A 25,981-nucleotide genomic window follows, 5' to 3' on the forward strand; every position below is an offset into this window, starting at 1 on the left:
TTTCAAATTATAAATGTTCAATATGTACGTATAATAAAATCTTTTTTTCAACATTTTAGTCGATTGAAGGTAACAAAAGATTTAATATGTTGTTGAAATCTTTATTTTTTTACATCGCTATTACTTTGGAGGCGTTCATCTTTTGCTTTGCTGGAGAATATCTTAGCAATAAGGTTTAAATCAAGTACTTTGCTGTAAAGATTAGTAATATACATATAAATAGATTTTAACTATGCAGATAATTTTTATTGTACTAATATTTCGATATAATAACATAATTTTCAGAGAGCAGATATTTTTCATAATCTATAACGATTTATTTTCATAATCTATAACGATTTGATTAAATGTTTTATCTTAACGGCACGATTTATATTGATAGCATTCTTTTTTATTTTTGCAGAGCAAATCAGTCGCAAACATAGCTTACGAGGCTCTTTGGTACAATGCAAAACCTAGCGAAAGTAGAAATTTATTAATTTTAATATTGAGATCACAAAAACGACTGACATTAACAATTGGAAAATTTAATGATTTATCGTTGGAAGTTTTTGCATCTGTAAGATATAAAAATGCTGTTTTCTAAGGAAATGGATTGTTGTTTTCTAATATAAAATGATTCTACATGTTTCAGATTTTGAAAGCATCTGCCTCTTACGTGTCGGTGCTACTTGCAATGTCTTGATCAACAAAAGGATATCAATTACGGAGTCTATATAAACATATATATATGTTTGCATATTATACACGTCTATTATTTAATTTTAAGTTATTATGTGCTATGTAAATATTTTATTTTCCTATGTTTTTACTCACTTGTCGTTTTCATACTTTTTATAAATTTTTATTTCGAGAACAAGGGTATATAAATATCAGTATAAGGATGTATAAATATTATTTAAAAATACATTAAACAGCATTTACCTTGCCGTATTTATTATTTGTATAGTACAAAGTTCTATTAAAATACTTATATAAATTCTCTTATCCAGAATGGATGTGGATCCATTGGATAACAATGTATATATATCAGCTTATATGTAGTGAAGTATTATTGGCGGTCTTAGACTCTCGACTCTAAGTCGTATACATCTGAACGAAAATTACATACAAAGTTGAATTATTTTTTGCCTGTTGCATTTCCTTATGTATATCAACCCATCATTCGCGAAAATTTAGTATCATGATCGAAAACTTCGGTACTTTCTTCAGAAATTTCTATTAATGATAGTCACTCTGACGATTTTTGCTGTTAGTTTCAAGACGACTGTCGCATTGTAACTTCTTCCCTATAATATTTTCTTGCATATTTAAAGTAAATCACCCGCAATAATGGTGACAGGCGATTTTCCCATTCGGGAAACGATGAAATAGCTCTCATCGATTCTTTGTTCGTCGAGGTCTACAATCATCATTCGATCGTAGTAACTTTTTTTTTTCTGCATTCCTAAGCACATGACGAAAATACACGTTTAACGTTCGCGATTGGTTGGCGACCTTTAAGGTGGGGCAGCATTCAATCTTCATGTTAATATCTTGAAGCTTATTCTCTGGGAAGTACGTGCAGCGATCGTACGGAAGTCTCGTTAGGAACTTACGCTCGTTTTGTCCGGCTTCGTCAACGAAGAGATAAAAAAACGTGGATTTTTAAACAAGATGATACCGACTAGCACTGTTAGTCGACCAGTCGAAATTGGCCTCCGTCTTACTGGAATATGGCCGAATTCCTCGATTTTCTTCAGATTGCTTTGGACATTGGTAATGGGAACAGGACTGATCTTCCAATATCATTATCTTCTAGTACACTTTAGTATCAAGGAACTACCGAATTTGATAGATGGTTTAAGCACTACTTTGCCATACAATCTTCTTTTCTTCAAATTGGTTGTTCTGTGGATTAATAACCGGTATGTGTTTTCTATAACATATTAATTTTATAAAACATCATATTCTCTGATTGATTCTACGGGAATTAAGGATAATAATGATTCGCGCGTCACTTGCCAAGCAATAAATTATTTTATGATTTTCTTCTTTTAACGAGCTAATGGAAGTATACATTTGTTGCGTTACGTCGTCAATATAGATTAGTGTTGCAAGGTATTATATTGTAGATTATTCATTGATATTCTGACGGCGATGTCCAACGATTGGAGCGAGTATTCTAACATGTATGCTATGATCGACAAGGCGGTCCTTGCGCATCGCTGCTCAAAAGTGACCATCGGTGTTTACTCTACAGCGGTGTTGCTTTACAGTACCGCGTCTATTAACTTTCGCAAACAGACCAATGGCAATTGTCGAGAGTTGTTGATAAAAATGGAGTTGCCGTTCGAATTTTGCAATTCGCCAATTTACGAGATCGTGGAGTGCGTGCAATTCGTTCATTTAATGGCAGTTGCCTCCGCCATAGGTATGCTGGACGCATTCATGGTTACTTTGGTGAGTGCAACTAACAACGCAATAACTTTTCTTCTTGTATTTTGATTCAGTGCAATACTTATGGTCGATATTCATAGTCGATTTTTATTTAAAACTATCTTGATGTCAAGTTAATCGCAGTGTCGTATTAATCTTAAGGTATTATTTAAAATGGTCTTAAAATAAAGATTGATTATGAATACTGGCATGCCGTTTTTATAACTTTATAGTGCACGATTAATTTCTATAATATTTAAAAATAATCCATTATAATAATAAGAAGTAATTTTTCTTTTTCTCGCTGTAAAATAAAAATATTTTATCAAATAAAAAGATATTTTTTCTGGAGAGTTATACAGATGAAGATCATAATAATAAGCAATTACAGCAAATATTATGCACGTGTAATAATTGTATATACATGTGTGTGTGTGTGTGTGTGTGTGTGTGTGTGTGTGTGTGTGTGTGTGTGTGTGTGTGTGTATGTGTGTGACGATTTACAAAAAAATTATATGTTCAAAATCGTGTTTTTTTTCTGTTTATTATTAGTAAAAAAGAAAAAAGTTTAAGAATCACAATTCCAAAAGATGAAAAAAGATTATATTGAAAATATAAATGAAATTAATTAGTACTTAAATAAACCAATGTTCTAATTTCTTCAAAAAATGGCAGAAGTATCAGTTATATTAAACAAACAATTAAGAGAAATTTATTCAATTAATTAAAAGTTTTCAAAGAAATAAAAACAATTCTATTCGTTATTTAAATCGTAATAAATGCATGACACAAGAATTTAAGAAAAACACTGGAGGAAAAATAAATTGCACGCGAGAGAGAAAGATAGGAGAGAAGTTAAAGCGCATGATATGATACAAAATGTAAATGATAGTATGCGTGAGACGTTCCGAATCGACAGGTTCTCGATCTATAACAGTGATCGATGGCCGCAGGTCTCAACCTTATCCCCTCTTTTACATAAATCCATCGGTGTCGCTGTAATTCGTTCGTGCTTTCGATCTACGATCCTCACGCATGCGAATACTGGCTCTTATGTTAGATTCCGCGCAGAGCTGGGATTCACTTCCAGTTGTTTCATGTTTCTGCTCGTATAATAGTGAGGAGAACAAAACCTTGCAACTACGCTTTGTTTCGTTCTAATGTTTTACTGCGGGCCAGTTGGCGTTTCCATTTATTTTAAAGATATCATAGTACCTAAAAGAAGTTTGAAACGGACAGTTTGGCCATCATTTTTCGCTACTTGTGAGACAAATTGTTAAGCAGTATTTCTCTTAGTTAGATAGCTTAAAATCATTTAGATAAGATAATTTACATATAAAAGTACATATTTTAAATAAAATATTTTAGATAAATAATGATATTTTAGATAAAATAAAGATGATTTCATTTTAATTTTAAACTAGATGAAGGATGAAATTAGAAATTATTCGATTTATAAATAATTTTAAGATAATATTGCTTTTAAGCAAAACAATTTAAGATTTAGGATTTTAGCAGCACTTTTTTCTAATATGATAATCAATAAATGTATACGTTATAAAATTAGTATTATTTAAATTATATTAAAAATTATATTTATGCAATATTTGTTGTTTAAGCAAGTACTTTTGTTTAGTAGTCATATAATAAAATAATTAATACATATAGATGTTACACATTGGTGGACAGATAGATCTTATGCAACAGGAAGTGGAAGAGATTTACCTTAAGAATAATAAATGTAATTTACCCGCTACCATATTGAGATCTTTAATTAATAAACATCATAAAATTATCGCTTTTTCGGAGAGTATTGAGAGTCTTTTTTCTCACATTGCGCTAATGCAATTTTTGTCGAATACTTTGATCATATGTTGCATCGGATTTCTCATAGTAACTGTGAGTTGATATTTATAATTGAATTTTTGTTTGAATTTTCGTTCTTTAAAGTACCATATTTGAATATCACATTTGAAAATTTTCTAATGCACTGCTTTATAAAAAGTTATAATGCGCGGAGATATATTATACATAGTATCCCATAAATATCGTAAGAGTAGATTTCTAAGATTATTTTGAGACATAAATTCCTGTACTAAAATGTTGAAGCTGTAATAGTTTATGAATTATAAGCATTTAAAGTCAGTGAATTATAGCGTCTAAAGTTCGCGCATTTAACATATGTACGATATGGTATCAGTACGGTACAATGCAAAATGATAACCATACTTAAACGCGCGAATTTTAGATGATATGATTCGCTAATTTTAATGTTTATAATTAAAAAATTATTATAGTCTCAACTTTGGATCTTAGGATCCAAACTTTGGATATTAGGATCTTCATCTTAAAATATCAGGAATCTACTCTTAAATGTTGTTATAGTCTTTACTGGATATTCTGTATAAAAATCTATGCATACATTTGCACAGGCACACACACTGAACGTAGACTTTTATTTACCTAATCGGAAAGAAATGATAATATTTATTTTTAGACTCTTATTTTAGTTTATTTATACATATTTTTATTTCGAGTATTGGAAATACTTTATGGTATTGGAAATGGTAATAGTTTTAGATTCACATGTTCATGCAAACCACATGATAAACATGAATGTCCATTATCTAGCCGCAAGCAGAGAGCAAGTTAAAAAATTTCTATATGAATGTATACTGAGATAAAAATGTATTTATAACTATAATTATATAATACTATAATTATGATTATTACTGCTATAATAATAACCTCAGTAACTATGTATATAGTTCTAGCAACAAATGTATATAGTTGGCAACTTAAAATGACTATAATTATAGTTATTATGATCATAAAATAGTTGACATTACCATAAAAATGATTCAAGTGACTATAATTTTATAGTTATATTTTGAGACAATCATAAAAAATATGATTTACTGTTATTATTATAGCAGAAATAATCATAATTATAGTAATATGTAATTATAATTACAAATACCAAACATTTTTCTCTCAATGTACTAGCATGACTTTATTTATTTATTTATAGAAATGTTATAAAACTGACCTGATATCCTCAAATTCCTTTATCTTCACACAAAGTTCTCACAAGTTGCACAATAGTGGGAGATATCCGCTTGCTTCCCGTGTATTTGAGATGTCTGCTTATAGCGCATCATCTTTCTGACTGTTTTCTTAACTTGCAGTCGATGGGCACAGATGAAGGAATCAGAATGTTAGTGAAGACCTCGTTTTTTTATATTGCTATTACTTTGGAGGCATTTATCTTCTGTTTCGCTGGTGAATATCTGAGTAATAAGGTGAATATACAAAATCATTAGTCAGTTTTCCTTTTTCCATATAAAATTGTTTAAAAAATTATTATTAAATTATTGATAAAAAGATTGGACTTGTATAAAGAGATTGCTTATATCTATTACTTATTACTTGTATAAGAAATTGATAATAGTATAACATACATGCTGAGGACATCTCATCCACATGTACCTGACTCTCATTTCAGAGCAGAACGATCGGCGATACCGTATATGAATCTGTTTGGTATACTCTTAAGCCTCAGGATTGCCGCATTCTATTATTTGTTATAATGAGATCGCAAAGACGTCTGACAATTACTGCGGGGAAGTTTATGGATTTATCATTGGAAGGATTCACAAATGTAAGATTTCATTGAAATTATGAATTTTTTATAGCTACATAAGTTAATAACATAAATTAATATATTTATACTGCAATATAGACATCTATAATTACGAAATGGAATAATTATTCAGATAATATGTCATTATATCGATGATTTCCTTAATTGTTTTTTGCGTGAATTAAAAATTGTAGTTCTATCACTTATTATAACACAGACACACACATAATTTACAATTAGTTGATCAAAAATAATATAAATATATAAATATAAGCTATCGATGCTATAATGCAAATTCATAATTTTTAACACCTGGACAATAGTTAGAGAAATCATCGATATAATACTCACATTTGAATAATTAATTTTATAACTATATATTGCAATATACATTTGATGTTAATATTATATCGTTTTTATCGTGGGAAATATTAAGAAATGTTCCATTTTTCATATTTGACATCTTCGATGTATCTTATAACGCATTATTTTCAAGTCAAAATTAGACATCTTTTCTTTTTCTAAATGTGCATATGTAAATATGTATACAAGATAAATATGTATATAAGAGAAGAGTTAAATATTATTTAAATTTTAACATTTTAAACATCACAATAGTTTAAGGATACAGTTAACAGTATATCAGAAGTAAAAGCAATTTCGAGTATTTCACTTATTTTATACTCTATGTAATTACTGAAGATATGTATAAATATAATTTACATTTTATTATTCATTTCCTTATTATTTGCAATAATGATGATGATAATGTTTTGTTTTATCGATTAATTTAAACAGTAAATTGATTAATTGCGTATTATTTAATTTTTCAGAGTTTGAAAGCTTCCGCGTCATACATATCTGTTTTATACGCAATGTATTGATACAAAGAAAACTGCATATATTTTGGATTGTGTATACGCGCTATGACAAAGTCAAAGTAACATTTATTTCTTTTTAAAAATAAACTAATAATAAACTAATTATAATAATTTAATAACATTCGTCGTGGATACAGAATATTAAACTTTTATTATTTTAGTTAATATTATTATATGTAGGAAAAATCTGATTTTATACTCTTAAAAAATTTTTGATATAGTGAAATTATTAGGAAATAATCCTTTTTTGAGCAAGATTTTTTGGAGATATAATTAATTTACTAACAGTTAGATAATTGGAAGAAACAAAATGAAAAACATATGATACTGGCCAATTGAAAGACTATCGTTTTTCATTACAATGACGTAGTCTTTATAACTTCATCAAACTTTTGGACAAACCCAGCACAAGCTCTGAAAGCTGAATTAGGATTTTTTTGTTGTACTCTCTGATGTTCTTCTGATATTCTCTGATGTCAGATTATCACTTGAATAGAGCATTGCAAAATACTTTGAATGAAAAGAATTTCCTATTCGAGGTTTTAAAAATCTTTTAAGTTTTTGATAAAAAATCGTGCACTTTCTATACTAGAATGTTACAGAAAATGATGGAAATTGTTTGATCGATTAAGTGAAGATGTAATAATTTTATATTCTAACAGTTAAATGATTTTTTAACAATCGAGTATGAATTTTTTGTACTCTATTATATCTTTTTTCATTTAATAATATTTAATAACTTTGTTAAGAAAATAATCTTTCGTATGCAAAGAGATACGATTGTACAATATATTGACTGTTACATTATTGCTTACATTTCTCTCGATATTTTATGTCTTTTAATACATTTAAGAAAGGAAATCTTAAAGACAACTAGTTATAGTGTAAGTAGGACTTACACATAAACGATTAAATGTCATTGACACATCATATCACTACATATTAATATCTTACTCACTCATGCAACATATACACATAAATTTTCGCATAACATTAACCTTTTAAATAAACGTCTAAGGTCCGATTGCACCAATGTTACTTTGATTTTGAGGTGAGGCTTAAAACTCTCTCTGTCTCTATCTCTTTTTCGCTTTAGAATGAGACAGAGAAAGTTTTAAGTTTCGCTTAAAGTCAAAGTAATGTTGGTGCAACCGGACCAAAATCCAATTTTAAAAATTTCAAATTGTTTCTTTGTGGAAACTACTAGTCTATGAATTACTATTTCGTAAATACAGATTGCACAGCTTTTTATACAAAGCAAATGTCACGACGTGACAGCTCTAATCATAATGGATAAGAAATGGTAAAGAAGATCTCTTTTGAAACTATTTGAAATTCTTGGCACAAACATATATTAATGTGTATACTTTAATTCTGGAAAAGAATTTTCGAATCTGTAAAAGAGGAAAGATAATTGTTATATGAAAATTGTATGTTTAGTCAGTAATACAAGCGGCTTTAAGATCCTCTTAATACTTTTCTTGAAAGAGCTATTATTTTAAAACTACTCCCGTGCATGTAAGAAGAAATACTCTTTTGCATTTTTGAAGCAACTAATTTGTCTCATCGGCGACATTTTTTACGAAAGAGTAAGATTAACCATTAAATAAATTGCAATCGTGCAGTATAATTATAGTTAAATTGCTGCAATTTTTGTTTCATAAACTAGCGTAATTTTTGTTTTCAGTTGATTGCAATTGATCGGTAATTACTTTGCAGCTACGTTCAGCCAATGAACTTGCGTGAGCAAGTCCCTCAAGTTGCCGCTCTAGAGGCGTCTTAAAATCATACTGTTGTTAATGTGATTTGTGGCTTTAAAACGTTAACAATTTCGATAAGTATCCTAAATTACATTTCAGATATCGCAGATATAGAATTCCTAGCCAAATCTTATATAACAGTAAATATACATTGGTATATCAGTATTATTATATTTTGCTATAAAATTATAAGATATTACGACGCGGTAGCATGACGACTACAAATACTGTTGCTCTCGTGGTGCAAATCGGTCTTCGAAGAATTGGATTTTGGCCTAATATGCCGTGTGCCTTGTTGTTTCGGTGTTTGGATATTGACCATCGGCATAGTGCAGAGTCTCCAATATGGTGAATTGTTATTCACTTTAAAACTGATGATATGTCGCAGTTGATGGATGGTTTAAGTGTCACCAGAGTATAGTGTGATGTCCCTGAAACTAATTATTTTATGGTTCAACAGTCGGTAAGACAATATTTTTAACGCAATAAAAAATGGAAATCAAGTTTATCCAGATCGTTTTTAAAAATCATGATTCTTACCGCAATATCTTTTTTCTCTTAAATAAAGAGAAAAAAATTATCTTTTTCCATTTATTTTTCAATAAAACTTGCAATTGGTTTGAAATATAAATTTAAATTAAAAAAATGATATATTTAATCTAGACTTAAATTGCTTTAATTAGTTAATTTAAATATTTTAGATAATATTTTAGATAATACAAACATCACCATCTCTAACTGCAATAATATTTATATAATATGTAGATGAATCTAAGTTTACCACCATATTTTTCGTTGTATTTTATGTGTCACTTCATTTATCATCAAACATATATTGGAAGATTAGACTTGTTTCTTTTCCAGAACCCTTTTCCATTTTATTGTGTTTCCACTTAATGTTAATTGTTTATCCATATGCCTGGATAAAATAAACTGCCGCAGTATATTTTCCTAGCTGCGATGGCTATAGACTGGAGGGAAGCCACCAGCAGCGAAATGCACATCATGATGAGCAAGGCAAATCTATCACGACGCATTTCCAATGTTATCGTCGCGCTCCATGCGGCATCGTTTATTTGCTTCGGCATTGAGGTGCTTGCATCCTATACTGACGATTACGATGATGATGAAATTGAGACGTCTGTTCGTGTGTTCACACTGAAGCTACAACTTCCGTCGTGCAGTGCAACGAATCGCCGCTGTACGAGCTTATTATAGGTCTGGAGTTCTTTCATCAATTGGCAGCTTCCACTACGACCGGCATACTTAACAGTTTGCTCATTACGTTAGTCAATGCAATATACGATAGAAAATTTTTTTTTGATATCTTTAGATTTACACTTAAGAGATATTGCTCGATACACATGATGTTAATTATTGTTTTTTTCATATAACATTGTACTTTTATCACCATTAACATCACTAACAGATTATAAACGTAGAGAAAAGTAGGGAAACTGCAAACATGTAAGAAAAATGTTAAATAAAACCGATTATTTACCAATTATAAATGTTTTTATTTTAAAAAATGCTCTAGTTACTATTTGGCTTTAAATTGCAAGAATTAATTATTATATAATTTTATATAATTTTAAATATTAAAATCTTTATCGTTCGAAATTGTATTTTATACTGTAATTGTATTTAATACTTGTTGACATTCACAATTTCGTTATTTTTTCTTTTATCAAAACATCAAAAACATGTATTTATATTTATCTTAAACGGTGTTTGTGCTCTATTTTGTGTATAGTTTTTAAATTTTAATTGACAGCATTATAAAGCGTACATCAGATTCTTACTGAATGCGAAGTGAATGATTTATTACTACTCTACACATTTATTAAAAAAAATTAGAGCAGAAATAAATATATTAAATATTAAAAAAATTAAAAATCAGGAATAGAGAGATTAAATATACATACATATAATACAAACATATATGATACAAATAAGATATAAAACATGTTATGTTAGATATATAAGACATATTATATCCTATATCATGTTTTACATCTTACTTGCATCTACTGTGCGTAATATGTAACTTCTATTCTTAATATGTTTCTTACTTTTTTAATATTTAATATTTATTCCTGTTTTTAATATATTCTCCATTGTATATAGGGGTAATTATTTAAAATAGGGAGTTAGCTTCGATAACTTTGATCTTGACATATGTTGTCAATGTCATGACCCTGAGTGACCTCCAACAAGTATTAGCCGTCACTTATTATTTGTTATGCAGTTATTATCAAATAAAATTTGAAAAATAATGTTTCAGTTATACTATATAAAACAGATATTTTCTGTTTTAAAATATTTTACGACTTTCCACGCAAAGCGAGTTCAACTTTACTCACCTTTTGCCAAAGGGCTCATGACTTTCCACGCGAAACAAGTTTCACTTCATCTCCTTGTCTGTCAAGAAGCGTACGACTTTTCATTCAGGTAGATCTTGCTTCGTATGGAAAATCAAACGCTCTTTGGAAAGTGAAACTCTCTTCGTGTGGAAAGTCATGTACCTTTAGACAGGAAGGAGATAAAGTGGAACTCTCTTCGCGTGGAAAGTCGAACGTCCCTTGGCATCGGTGAAGGTGAAGTGGAACTCGTTTCGCGTGAAAAGTTGTTCCGTTAATCTCTCTCTCTCTCTCTTTCTCTCTCTCGGTACCTCTCACTCTATACCTTTCTCTCTGCTAAGAATTATCTGACCTTTCAGGTAAATAATTACTAATTTTGATTGTTAATAACTTTTTAACTAATGACGAGCGACGGCTAAAATTTGTTGTAGGTCACTCAGGATTATGACCTTGACAATAGACGTCAAGGTCAAGGTCATTGGAGCTGACTCTCCTATTCTGAATAATTATCTTATGATAATATGGAATCTCTTTCTATTTATTTTTATTACCGTTTTATAAAAATATGAAAATACGTTTTCAGATTCTTCATACGAGCGGTCAGATAGAGGTTTTATGTTTATATTAAAGAATATCTCTTCCGAAATGAACGATCAATAATTAGCTTTCAATATGAAAGAAGTGATTGGCAAGCATCAGAAGATCATCATGTTTTCAGATAAAATTGAAAAAATCTTTTCTTATATAGCGCCAATTCAATTCATGTCGAGCACATTGCTAACCTGCTGCATAGGATTTATAGTCATAACGGTAAATAATCCTTTGCCAAAAGTAAAGAGTATAAAGAAATGATGTTTATTTTGCAATAGTAGTGATTTATATCGCAAGTTAATATGTTGCAATCAATCGACACGCAAAATTCGGATACAGTTAATGGCATGGCACCAATGAAAGCTATAGTGTTTTATATAGCTGCTGCGGTAAAAGCATTTATTTTCTGTTTTTGCGGAGAATACCTCATTGCCAAGATCGGAACAATTGAAATCTTTCTACTTGATTCTCTTTGTAGAGACATTAGTTTACGCGATTCTATTCTCTCGTTGAACGAAATATATATTGTGCGATGATTTTAAATAATGGCAATTGCATTTTTTTCATGGAGAACGCATAACTATTTAAATGAGAAGTTAAATTTTCTTTTTCCTATTCTTTTCAATGTGAAAAAGAAAATCGGTAGACATTTTCTTTTCAATGTAAATATACTGCAATGCCCCCGTAATAATAATACGAATTTGTATAATAAATATTATACAATTAGATCATATGAAAGTTTCATTAAAAAAACATCTTGCTTTTACGTATTAAATATTGATTATTTAAGTAATTATAATGATGATTTATTATATACTTACATTATATTTAAATATTTAATAATTTATACTTAAATTAACGTCAATTATGTAATAATTTACCGTAATTATTTGATGAGAATATATTTTTGTGGTAATTAGTATACGATTTCTGTATCAAATTATGTTTGAATTGTTTTTTTGTATAAAAAATGTTTTTTATGTTAATTTATGTTATTTATCTCATTGACAACAAAACCTTTTTGCAACATTGTTTTTTAGAGCAAAATGATCGGCGATGCAGCTTATAAATCAGTTTGGTATGATTTTACACCCAAGAAGAGTAAGCTCGTCCTGCTTATAATATTGAGATCACAAAGAAGACTTACCATTACTGCTGGAAATATTATGGGCCTCGCTAGAGGGATTCACGAATGTAAGACATTGAATTGTTTGTTAATAAAATTCTCTTCTTGATGGATCAACTGACCATTGATGTTATTCTGAAGAATCACGATTTACTTTAATTATTAAATAATTTCAAGACAATCGTTCAACTTAATTGTCTATTGAATCTTTTTATTGAGACATTTTGATTATTTAAAAAAAAACAGTTTATTTATTTATAAATTTATTTTTATATACTTTTCATTTTATTATTATTATTGTTGATATATTATTGCATTATTATATTATTATTATTCGATATAATTTTTTTAGATTTTAAAAGCTTCTGTTTCGTACGTGTCAGTATTACACACGATGTATTGAAGTTCAAAGGCGACCCATCTAGCGTGTAGATTTAGCTATTATTTGCTGCTAAAGATATTAGTTCTTATGGTTCTTATCGATTTTTGTGATGAATCGATAATAGTTATGCAAATTAAATGTAGGCATAATGTAACAATTTACCTTCCACAATATATAATAAAGTATTTATTAGATTTTCATGATCATTACTCGCATATATATATATTCGAACCTTTATACTTTTTTAATATCATAATATTAAATAATTAAAAATAATTAAACTTTTTGTGCATCAGTAAAAATTCTTTCTGCTATTATATGATTATTATATGATATTATCTGTTATTATATGATTAAAAAAAGTCGTCTTCAAGATGTCTCTTAAACTTTCTTTAAAGACATCTTAAAAAGGATGTCTTTAAAACTTGCCTAAAAGTCTAAAAAACATCTTTAACATAGGTTTTAAAAACGTTTCTTTTAAGACATCTTTTGGATTGTCTTTTAAACCTGTGTATACTGGGATACATTCCGAAATGTTCTCTCTAAGGAAGTTTTTATTCTATATATATACGTATATGTTACGTATACATATATTTCGAGTAAAATTTTCCTCGAAAAGGACATTTTGGAATATACTTCAAGTCTATAATCTAACAAATTAGCATTCAATTTCAATTTCATTCCTATTTTATTTCCGCGGAATATGAATAACAATTGACAGTTTATTATCATACTTTATCTCCCTTTTCCTATCATTTCGATTTTCTGCTATATCCAATATTATTATACCTAAGAGATTTACATAGCTCGGAGATAGTCTTTCTCAAAAACTGGAATTATGCAAAGATACGATAGGATGCATAAGCATTAGCGAGTTGATTAAAATGGATTGACATTTTGTCGGAACGTAACAATCACATTGTATATACAAATATCAGCTAATGGACTTATAATGTGTCATATTGCCTCTGTGCAGTCAAAAGTTTCAATATACGTATATCTGTCACACTTCGATATCAGCAATTTCTCGGTTTTTGTAGTCTAATTATCACATTGGTCTATCGTTCCCTAAACTGATCAATTTGTGTTCCAATTGTCGATAGATTTTTTAGATAAGATTAACGCTTAATGGTTTCTGCAGACAAAGTGAGTGATCGGTCTTCATTTACAATTCCATTTCTATCTCGCGCGAATAATACAGGATGTAAGAAAGTTGTACGCTATTCTGGATACAATGGACAAAGAAAAATTGGAGCGACGGGATCTATTCGGACGTATCTACAATGATCAGACGCGCCAATTGATCTCGTCAATGTTCCAACGTAATGGTCAGCACGAATGCATCAGCCATGTTTATTTATGTAATCAGATTATTTAATAACTTCTGTCAATGATTAAAAGAAACAATGGTTCAACTTGCAAGCTGTCCATCAAAATGGAATTTCTTTTTAAGTTTAACAATTTCCCGATTTTGAATTAATATTGATATTTCAATTCTTTTGTGATTTATCTGTATCAGATAATGATACAGCTATGTATAATGATACGCTATGCTGAACGCTATGCTTTTATCGCTATGCTGATAAAATTTCATTGTATTTCATGATTTAATAATTCGAAAGTTGCCAAAATTTTGTTAAATTTATAAAAGATAAAAGTAACTGTTTTATATTATATCTTGCATTTAATTATAAATACAAACATACATACATGTAATATAATATATATGTATATACATGCAATCTTTTTCACTTTGTGTTATCTAATTCATTGTTGAGAATTATTGATATCAGATAACATTGAAGATCTTTTTTTAAATATCATACTTGCATCTCATCTGGAACTTTGGTCATCTGTTGCATAAGCTTTGTGATCGTAATAAAGTAAGTCATAATTTTATAGACTTTTTTGTGTATAATTCTTTCCTTTTCTCTGTTTCTATTTTTGTTTCTGTCTCTTTATGTGCATTTATTGAGTATTCACGTTTAAATTTGGAATATTATTTTTAATTCTGGTAAAAATTTGTTTCAGAATTTTTTATATAATTCTTTAAAATTTTTATATATCAGAATTTTAAACAATTTTTGAATAATTTTATATTAAAAAAGAATTTTCAAGTTTTTTAAATTGAAATACTTTTCAAAAGTGTTGAGAAAATCTACATTTTTTTCTAGAATGTTTCATATATGTGAATTATGAAATTTTATAAAATCTGAAAACTTTCAGGGATTTTTTCAGAAATTATTTAAAATGAGAAATTTTAAAAATTTTAGAGTATTTAAAAAATTGTATGTAGAAAATTCTAAGAAAAAATGTTGATTTTCTTAATATTTTTGAAAAATATTTCAATTCGTATTTAAAAAAAATTTTTATTAAGAAAGATATAAAATGCTTGGAAGTACATAAATTATGCCTTACATATATTATATATACATATATTACAGTCTATCGATATTGAAAGAAAAACGATAATAACGAAATCCCTCAACTTTTATGCAATAACTCTCGAAGCATTTGTCTTTTATTACGCTGGAGAAATCTCAGTGTCCAGATCAGTATTAGACGCGATTAATCAGAAGCTTGTTTGTCATTGCAGAGTAAATCCATGCAATGTTGCGTACTAGTGCCCGTGATACGATTTAACTCTCAGCGAATGTCGGATCCTGATGTTCTTTATGTTGAGATCACAGAAACGATTAACCATTACTGGGCAAGATAACTGATCTGTCTTTGGAAGATCTCACAACCGTGAGTTTACTTACCGTATGCGGAAACTTTCGTTGTTTGAAAAATAAGAATTTATACTTAATTGTTTCAGATTATGAAATCGTCTGCATCGTTATATCCCAGTGCATTAAAGAAGAATAAAAAATTGCATTTAGATACAAGTGAGTCTTCTAGAATATTATTAAATTAAATTTATTTCTATGGTAATATATTAACAAACTGACATTTTCTAAAGAAAAGGACTCCACATGATATGTATAATGTAAGGGATAGCAAAATATTTTTTAGCAAAATATTCAGTTCGGTATGAGAGGATGTTTACACACATACACACACACACACACACACACACACACACACACACACACACACGCACACACACGCGCGCGCGCGCACGCACGCACGCACACACACACACACACGCGCGCGTGCACACACACACACACACACACGCGCGCGCGCGCGCGTTGTCTGTCTCTGTGACTGTCTCGTGTACATAAATAATTATTATATGTGTGTGCGCATTAATATTCATTTTCATTTTCAATTATAACATCAATTATAACATATTATTTAAATATGTTTTGTTCCGTTTAATAACATTTTGAGAAAATCTTAATACTAAAATGCTGTAAATGGTTTATAACCCAGCGTTATTGTGGCTGGTCATAATGATCCGAGACATTTTTAAACTTCTGTATTTTCTTAAATATTTCGTAGATTTTAACTAACTGTCCTGCAGTTGGAGCTAAGACTTTCTAAAACGATTGTTAACATTGCGAGAATAGATCAAAAAAATATTCGGGTTATCATGATTTACTTTAACATCCGTATAACATTTTAGCACCACAATGCGGACGCCGGTTTAAATCATTCTAATCATTTTTTTCAACAATTTTTTATGGAAAGAGATAAAAATGACTAATGATTTCAGATACTCATCTTGTCTGATATTTAGATATGCATACTATGCATACGCCTGCATAGGCGCACATATAAGTTAATAATAAATTAATATACGTATACTGCAATAATATAGACATCTACAAGAAATTGAATAACTATTCAGGCAGTACGTCATTATATTGATTAACTGCTTTTCGGATGAATTAAAAATTATAGCACCTATTACAACAGTATGGTATAATTTACAATTAGTTGTTAAAAAAAAATAAGCTATCAGTTTTATAATGTGTGCATAAATTCACAATTTTTAATACCTGGACAACAGTTGTAGAAATCATCGATATAATAGCCCACAACCGGATAATTAATTTTATAACTGTATATTGTACATTTGGTGTTAATATTGTATCATTTTTATTGTGGGAAACTATTCCATAGCTAAGAAACTATTCCATTTTTCATGTTTGATATCTTCGACATCTTCGATCGTATCTTATAACGCATTATTTTCAAGTTAAAATTAGACATTCGTCTTCATCTAAATGTGCCTATATAAATATGTACATGATATAAGAAGAATTAAATATCACATCAATTAAATATCACTTTTAAACATGACAATATATTTAATAATAGTTTAAGGGTATGTTAATAGTATATCAGAAGTAGAAGCAATTTCAAGTATCTCACTTATTTTATGTTGTATGCAATTGAAGATATGTAAATATAATTTATATTTTATTATTCGTTTCATGATTGTTTGCAATGATAATGATGATGACAATGATAATGCTTTGTTTTATTAATCAATCTGCACAGTAAATTAATTCATTGCGTATTATTTAATTTTTCAGAGTTTGAAAGCCGAGGTCGTAAATATCTGCTTTATACGCAATATATTGACATTGAGGAAAATATATATATCTTAAACTGTGTATACACGCTGTAATAAGTCGAAGTATTTATTTTTATAAATTAAATGTAATAATTTAATAATATACGTCATGTGGATACAAAATATATATGTACTTTTATCATGTTATTTTAATTCTATGATATGCAAGAAAAATCTAATTTTATACTCTTATAAGTTGCTAATGATTTGTGAATTTTCTTGATATTCATCAATCATTTGGATCATTGCAAAATAATTTGAAAAGAATTTCTTATATTTTAAGGTTTATATTTCGAGATAAAAAAATACTTACTTTGAAATTTTTTGATGAAAAATTATACACTTTCTGATATTAGAACGTTATAAAAAATGATGGAAATTATTTGGTCGATTAAGTAAAGATATAATAATATTGTGTTCCAGACAGTTTAATGATTTAAAAAAATCGAATATGAATTTTTTGCACTCCAATATATTTTGTTTTATTTAATAATATTTAATAACATTATTAAGAAAATAATCTTTCGCATGTACAGAAATACGATTGTATAATGTATTGCCCGTTTTTTTTGCTTAACTGCTTGAGTCTCTCTCTCTATTCATTTTGTGTCTTTCAGTACATTTAATACTTTTCTTGAAAGAACTATTCTAAAACTGCGAACGCTCCCGTGGATGTAAGTAGAGATAGCTGTCTCTTGCATTTTTCAAGCAATTAATTTGTTCTATCGGCCACATTTTTTACGAAGGAATAAGACTAATCATTATATATAGCGGTTGTCATCATAATTATAGCTAAAAAGTTGTAATTTTAATCCTCTTTCATATAAACTGCTATAACTTTGTTTTCAGTTGATTGCAATTGATCGGTGATTACCATGCTACGGTTACGTTTAGCCAGTGAACCGTGCGTGATCAACATGCTGCTCTAGAGTCGTTTTATTATTATTGGCATTGTGATCGTAGCATTACGACGTTAACAATTTTGACAAGTGTTCCAAATTACATTTCAGATATCGCAGATGTCGAATTACTGGTCAAATCTTACGTAACAGTGAATATAAATTGAAATATCGGTATTATTATATTTTGCTATAAAATTGTAAAATGTCACGACGCGATAACATGATTACAAGCACTATTGCTCTGTCGGTGCAAATCGGTCTTCGAAGTATTGGATTTTGGCCTAATACGCCTTGCGGTTTGTTATTTCGATGCCTTTGGATGTTGACCATCGGTATAGTGCAGACTTTCCAATATTGGTGGATCATTCTTCATTTAAGAACCGACGATATGTCGTACTTGATGGATGGTTTAAGTGTTACTATAGAGTACAGCGTGATGTCTTTAAAACTGATTATTTTGTGGTTCAATAGTCGGTAAGAAAATATTTTCCATGCATCAAAAATCAAAAGTCAAGTTTATTCAGATCATTTTTAAAAGTCATGATTCTTATAGCACTTCTTTCTATCTTTTCTCTCTTAAGTAGAGAAAAAAATTATATCTTTCTCTATCTATTTTTCAATAAAATTTCCAATTGGTTTGAAATCTATAAGAAAGAAGATATATTTAATCCAGACTTGAACATGACAGCCCTTATTAATTAATTTAGACAATATAAACATTAGCATCTAACTGTAAATAATATTTGTGTATAATATATAGGTGAAACTAAATTTATCATTACATTTTTCGTCATAATTTATATATCACTTCATTTATTATCAAATGTACATTGGAAGATCAGATCTGTTTCCTTTCCAGAACACATTCTTTTCCATCTTATTATGTTCCAATTTACTGTTAACTGTTTATCCATACACCTGGATAGAATAAATTGCCGCAGTATATTTTACGACGTCCTAGCTGCGATGGCTGCAGATTGGAGAGAAGCCACCAGCAACGAAATGCACATCATGATGAGCAAGGCAAATCTATCGCGGCGCTTTTCCAATGTTATCATCGGGCTTCATTCGGTAGCAGTGATGTGCTTCGGAATTGAGGTGCTCGCATCCCATACCAACGATTATGATGCCGGTCATGGAATCGAGACGCCTATTCGCGCGTTCACACTGAAGCTACAGCTCCCGTTACAATGTAACGAATCGCCGCTGTACGAACTCGTTATGAGTTTGGAGTTCCTTCATCAATTGGCATCTGCCACTGCGACCGGCATACTTAACAGTCTACTCATCACGTTGGTGAGTGCAATATATGATAGAAAGATTCTCTTTCGATATTTTTATACTTACACTTAGGTGATATTGCATGATCATGTTAGTTATATGCTATATTTTTCACACAACGTTGTACTGTTATTTATTAAGTAACTGTATTATGTTAACAGATTGTATATTATATAGAGTAGAGTGGGAAATTGGAACCATCTAAAAATAATTTAAATAAAGCCGGTAATTGTTTACTAATCACAAATATGTTTTAAAAAATGCTCTAAATTGCTCTAAAATGCTTTAAGTTGCAATAATTAATATTTATATATAAACGATATAATTTTAAACAACAAATAAAATCTTTGTTCGAAATTACTTGTCGCTACGCGGGGCAATGCCGAATTAAATTTTATTTTAAAATTATTTTTACATTGTTAATATATAAATGTTAACTATTTTAATTTAAAAAGTCAATATTCTTTTAAAAATTTATTTAATTGAGTAACAATCGTCGATTCTGTTTAATTTTTTTTTTTAATATTCGCAATTTCTCTTACTCTCCCCTCTATCAAAAAACATCAAATACGGTATTTATCTTAAACGATGTGTATGTTCAATAGTTTCGTGTTGTATAGTTAGATTAATCTTAATTGACAATACTGCACTGAAAGAAAAGATTGGCTGCAGCAAATTAGTAAAATAAAATGGCATAGCATTTTTAATTGGCTGCAGCATCCATCTTTTCTTTCATTGTAATGCTGTCAATTAAGATTAATTTAATATAATTTATTTATACATAATTTATTTTGTGTACCATGTGGTTAGCAACTATTATGATAGCGTGGAACCATTTTCTATTTATTTATATCATGATTTTATAGAAATACGTTTTCAGATTCTTCATACGAGCGGTCAGATAGAAATTTTGTGTGATACGTTAAGAAATATCTCTTCCAAAATGAACAATCAACAACTAATTTTTTGTATGAAGGAAGCGATTGGCAAGCATCAAAAGATTATCACTTTTTCAGATAAAATTGATAAAATCTTCTCTTATATAGCGCTAATTCAATTCATGTCAAGCACACTGCTAACTTGCTGCATAGGATTCACGGTCATAACAGTAATTCTTTGCCAAAAATAAAGAGTATAAAGAAACGAATGTTCATTTTGCAACGATAATTTATATCACGATTTGATGTTGCAGTCCATTAACGCGCAAGATTCGGATACGATCGATGGCACGGCACTAATGAAAGCTGTAGTGTTTTACATGGCTGCTGCCGTGGAGGCATTTACTTTCTGCTTTTGCGGAGAATACCTCACTGCCAAGGTCGGAACAATCGAGATCTTTCCACTTGTTTCTCTTTATAGAGAAGTCAATTTATGCGATTCGGCTGTACATCGTACGATTTTAAATAATCACAATTACGTCTTTTTTATGGAGGACATAAATATTTAAAGAAGAAGTTAAATCTTCTTTTTCTTTTTTTTTTCAATGCGAAAAGAAAAATCGATAGATATTTTCTTTTCAATGTAAATATGTTGCAGTGACCTCATAATAATTATATGAATTTGTATTGTATATATAATATATATTGTGCAAGTTTTATTAAACAAATCTTGCTTGTACGTATTAATTAATTATTATTTAAATAATTATTATTACTTATATTATTTAAATGATAATTATTTAAATTAATGTCAATTATACAATAATTTGCCTTAATTATTTATTTAACAAGAATACATTTTTATGGTAATTGAAGTATATAATGATTTTTTTATCAAATTATATCAGAATTGTTATTTCTTTTATAGTATATATAAAAAAGCTTTTATGTTGATTTATCCCTCTGACAACACAACTTTTTGCAACACTTTTCTTCAGAGCAAAATGATCGGCGATGCAGCGTACAAATCAGTTTGGTACGACTTTGCACCCAAGGAGAGTAAGCTCATTCTGCTTATAATATTAAGGTCACAAAGAAGACTTACCATTACGGCTGGAAATATGATGGACTTGTCACTAGAGGGATTTACGAGTGTAAGATTCAAACACTGAATTTTTTGTTAATAAAGTTCTCATCTTGATGGATCAACCGATAGCTGATGTTATTCCGAATAATTGCGATATTTTAATTATTAAGCAATTTTATAATACAATTTTTTAACTGATTGTGATATATGTCTTTCTTAATAGAAATATTTGACTTATATTTAAACAGTTTGTTTATTTATAAATTTATTTTTATTAACTTTTTGTTGTATTATTATATATTATTATTGTTATATCATTGTATTATTATGTTATTATTATTTGGTATAATTTTTCTAGATTTTAAAGGCCTCTGTTTCGTATGTCTCAGTATTGAACGCGATGTATTGAGTTCAAAGGCAAGCCATCTAGTATCTAGATGGTCATTACATGTTGTTAAAGATATTATGAGTTTTTCTTAACGGTTCTTTCTTGACAGTTTCTGTGATGCATGTGAAATTGCATGATAATAATTATATAAATTAAATGTAGTATAATGTATCAATTTACCTTCTACAGTTTGTAATAAAACATTTTAGATTTTCATGGTCACTACTCGCATTACTCGCGTATATTCAAACCTCTATTTTTCTTTCAATTTTAATATAAAAATAATTGAGCATTTTGTACATTAATATAAAGTCTTTTTGCTATATATATTTGCTATATATATTTTTAAAAATAAAAATAATTTTTTTATCTGTGAAAATTGTCTATATGATCGTATCATCCAACTTACTTTTCATATTCTTGCTTATCTTTCTTTATTGTTCGTCTCAGTATACTGAATTTTTTCTCAGCGAGCGCTGATCAATTTTCAGTAAGCTTCATATATGTTTAAAATAAGTGACTCAGTAAGTTAACGACTCTATCGTCGGAAAACTCAATGTTTTTAAACTGAACAGAAAAAAATTCGAGATAAATCGCTTTTTCTACATGTCACATTTTCCTCTCAAGTCTATAATCTAATAAATTGGCGAGCATTTAGTTTCAATTTAATTCCATTTCTGTAAAGTATGGGTTATAATTACGATTGATCGATTACGGTAATGATGGAGTTCATTATTATGTTTTATCTCTCTCTTTCTTTTGTTTTTACTTTTTGCTATATCCGATGTTATTATGTCTAAGAGATTTACACGGCTTGGAAGTAGTCTTTCTCAGAAGAAACATGTTGGAGTTACGCAAAGATACGATAGGACGCGCAAGCACCATCAGTGAGTCGGTCGAAGTGGGTTTACGTTTTATCGGAATGTGGCCACATTGTGTATACGCGAATATCAACTGGTGGACTTATATCGTGTCGGTGGCAATAATGCAATATTTTCAATATGCGTATATTTTCGCACACTTCGACCTCAGCCATCTCTCGGTTTTTGTAGATGGCCTAAGCATCACATTCGGCTACAGTTTGTCGTTTCTTAAACTGATCAATCTGTGGTTCAATCGTCGGTAAGATTAACGCTTAACGGTCTCTGCAGACAAGGCGAGTGATCGATCATGCCTTCATTTCGTTTTAATTCCATTTCTATCTTTCAAATGATATGGGATGTAAAAAATGTTCCGTAGAAAATTGTTCGCCATTCTGGATACAATGAATAAAGATTGGAGCGACGCAATCCATTCGGACATGTCCACAATGATCAGATACGCCAACTGGTCGCGTCAATGTTCCAATGTAATGATCACCACGAATGCATTAGCTGTGTTCTTTTATGTAATTGGAGGTTTAATATTCCGGTCAATGATTCAAAAGAATGATGATTCAATTCGCGAGCTGCCCATCAAAATGGAATTTCCTTTTAAGGTTGACTATTTCCCGATTTTTGAGCTAATATTGATACTTCAATTCTTTCATGATTTATCTGTAGCTTGTATCATTGCTATGTTGAACGCTTTGCTCGTTACGCTGGTAAGACTTCATTATATTTCATGATTTAGGTTCGAAAGTTATCAAAATTTTGTTAAATTTATAAAAGATATAAATAATTACTTTTTATTACATTTGCATTTAATTATAAATAAAAACACACACACACACACACACACACATATGTGTGTGTGTGTGTGTGTGCGTGCGTGCGTGCGTGCGCGCGCGCGCGCGCGCGCGTGTGTGTGTGTGTGTATACGCACAAGCTTTTCTCTTTGTGTTAACTAATTTTTTTTGTTTGAAAACTCAATTAGAATTGGAAATTAATTGTAGTACTAGTTTCTGAGATATTTATGAGAGACTATTTATTGTTATATTCCATAATTTTTTATACTAGATTATTATTTTTTTACTAGATTATTATTTTTAGATTATTCTTTTAGTGACATTGGAATCTTGTGTTTCAATAAATATTATAGTTTTTTATTTTTAAATATAATTTTATGTGTATAACTTTTCAGATTTTTTGCGGAGATATAGCCATACTGCTGTAAAGTATCTATAAAACTGAAGATGTTTTTTAGGTACTACACGTAAGTGGTCAAATTGATATTATGCTGCAAGGATTCATGGAAATTTCTTCTAAGCATACATCAAGATCTTCTCTAGCTGCTATTAAAGATTTAGTTAATAGACATCAGAGAATCATCGATTTGTCAGAAGACATTGAAGACCTTTTCTCAAACATCGCATTGTTACAATTTATCTGGAATACTTTGGTCATCTGTTGCATAGGCTTTGTGATTGTAATAGTAAGTTATAATTTTATATATTTTGTATTATAATTGTTCCGTCTTATTCTCTCTCTCTCTCTCTCTCTCTCTCTCTCTCTCTCTCTCTCTCTCTCTCTCTTTCTCTCTCTCTTTCTCTCTCTCTTTCTCTTTCTGTTTTTATTTTTTTATGTATATTTATGACGAATTACTTTTAAATTAAAAATATTATTTTTAATCTTGATAAAAATTTGTTCCAATTTTTTATATAATTTTTTAGAATTTTTATATAAAAATTCCGAATTTTTAAAATTTTATAAATAATTTTAGAAGATTTAAAAAAAATTGTCAGTGTTTTTAGAAAAATTGAAACATTTTTCAGAAATGTCAAGAAAATCTACATTTTTTCTAAAATTTTTCATATATGTGAATTCTATATAATATTCGAAGATTTCTAAGATTTTTTTATCCTGTAATTTTTGATGAATCTTTATAAAATTTGAAAAGTTTGCGAGATTTTTTTCAGAAATTATAAGATGTCAATTCTTAAAAGCTTTAATATTTCGAAAATTATATATATGGAAAATTTTAAGAGAAGATATAGATTTTCTTAATATTTTCTTAGTATTTTTGAAGAATATTTAAATTTGTATAAAAATTCTGAAAAACTTTTTTTCCAAGAAAGATGCAAAATGCTTGGATGTTCATAAATTGTCTTACATAAGTATTGTATACATATTGCAGTCTATCGGTACGGAAGAAGGCGCTACGACGATAACGAAATCCCTCATCTTTTACGTTGCGATAACTCTCGAGGCATTTGTTTTTTGCTACGCTGGAGAATATCTTAGTGCCAAGGTCAGCGTAAGGGAGCATAATGGTAGCGTCGTAGAGATTCTTGAAATTTCTTGTTAACTTCTGAAAGAAATTTATTATTAGACCATTAATCGTGGAAATTTGTTTGCTATTGCAGAGTAAATCCATCAGTGATGCTGCATATGAGTGCTTGTGGTACGATCTAACTCCCAGCGAGTGTCGAATCTTGATGTTCCTTATGTTGAGATCACAGAAACGGTTAACCATCACTGCAGGCAAGATAACTGATCTGTCCTTAGAAGGTTTCACAACCGTAAGTTTATTTGAATTATGCGGAAACTTTCGTTTGAACTAAAACAAAAATTTTAATTGCCAGATTATGAAATCCTCTGCGTCGTATATATCCGTATTGAGTGCACTATATTAAAGAAAAATAAAGAATTGCATTTGGACACTGGTGAGTCTTTTAGTAGAATATTAAATTAAACTTATCTCAATGGCAATAACAAACTGACTTTCCTGAAGGAAAGGACGCCATATGATTTCTATGCAATGCGACAGGAATAGTTTTAACCAAACATTCAATTCTCCGTTGAACGGAGTGTTCGTATATATATTTATATATATATA

At 29.3% G+C, this 25,981-nt stretch overlaps 1 protein-coding gene and 1 pseudogene across 1 annotated transcript; both read left to right on the forward strand.

Moving 5' to 3' along the window:
* LOC108686682 overlaps positions 1 to 22,246 on the forward strand; it is a 23,880-nt pseudogene extending 1,634 nt beyond the window's left edge.
* An 820-nt stretch (positions 22,247 to 23,066) lies between these two features.
* LOC108686655 (putative odorant receptor 92a) lies at positions 23,067 to 25,778 on the forward strand. Its single transcript, XM_018192083.1, has 6 exons — positions 23,067 to 23,347; positions 23,465 to 23,807; positions 24,350 to 24,577; positions 25,280 to 25,393; positions 25,509 to 25,664; positions 25,728 to 25,778. The coding sequence occupies exons 1-6, from the start codon at positions 23,067 to 23,069 to the stop codon at positions 25,776 to 25,778; spliced, it is 1,173 nt and encodes a 390-aa protein (XP_018047572.1).
* The last annotated feature ends 203 nt before the right edge of the window (positions 25,779 to 25,981 follow it).

This window comes from Atta colombica, unplaced genomic scaffold (assembly GCF_001594045.1).
Source record: "Atta colombica isolate Treedump-2 unplaced genomic scaffold, Acol1.0 scaffold189, whole genome shotgun sequence".
NCBI classification, from domain to species: domain Eukaryota; kingdom Metazoa; phylum Arthropoda; class Insecta; order Hymenoptera; family Formicidae; genus Atta; species Atta colombica.

Coding starts and splice junctions, on each gene's coding strand:
- LOC108686655 (XM_018192083.1), top strand. CDS start 23,067: ATGTTGGAGTTACGCAAAGATACGATAGGACGCGCAAGCACCATCAGT. Junction 24,578..25,279: donor TAGGCTTTGTGATTGTAATA/GTAAGTTATAAT, acceptor TACATATTGCAG/TCTATCGGTACGGAAGAAGG. Junction 25,665..25,727: donor CCTTAGAAGGTTTCACAACC/GTAAGTTTATTT, acceptor TTTAATTGCCAG/ATTATGAAATCCTCTGCGTC.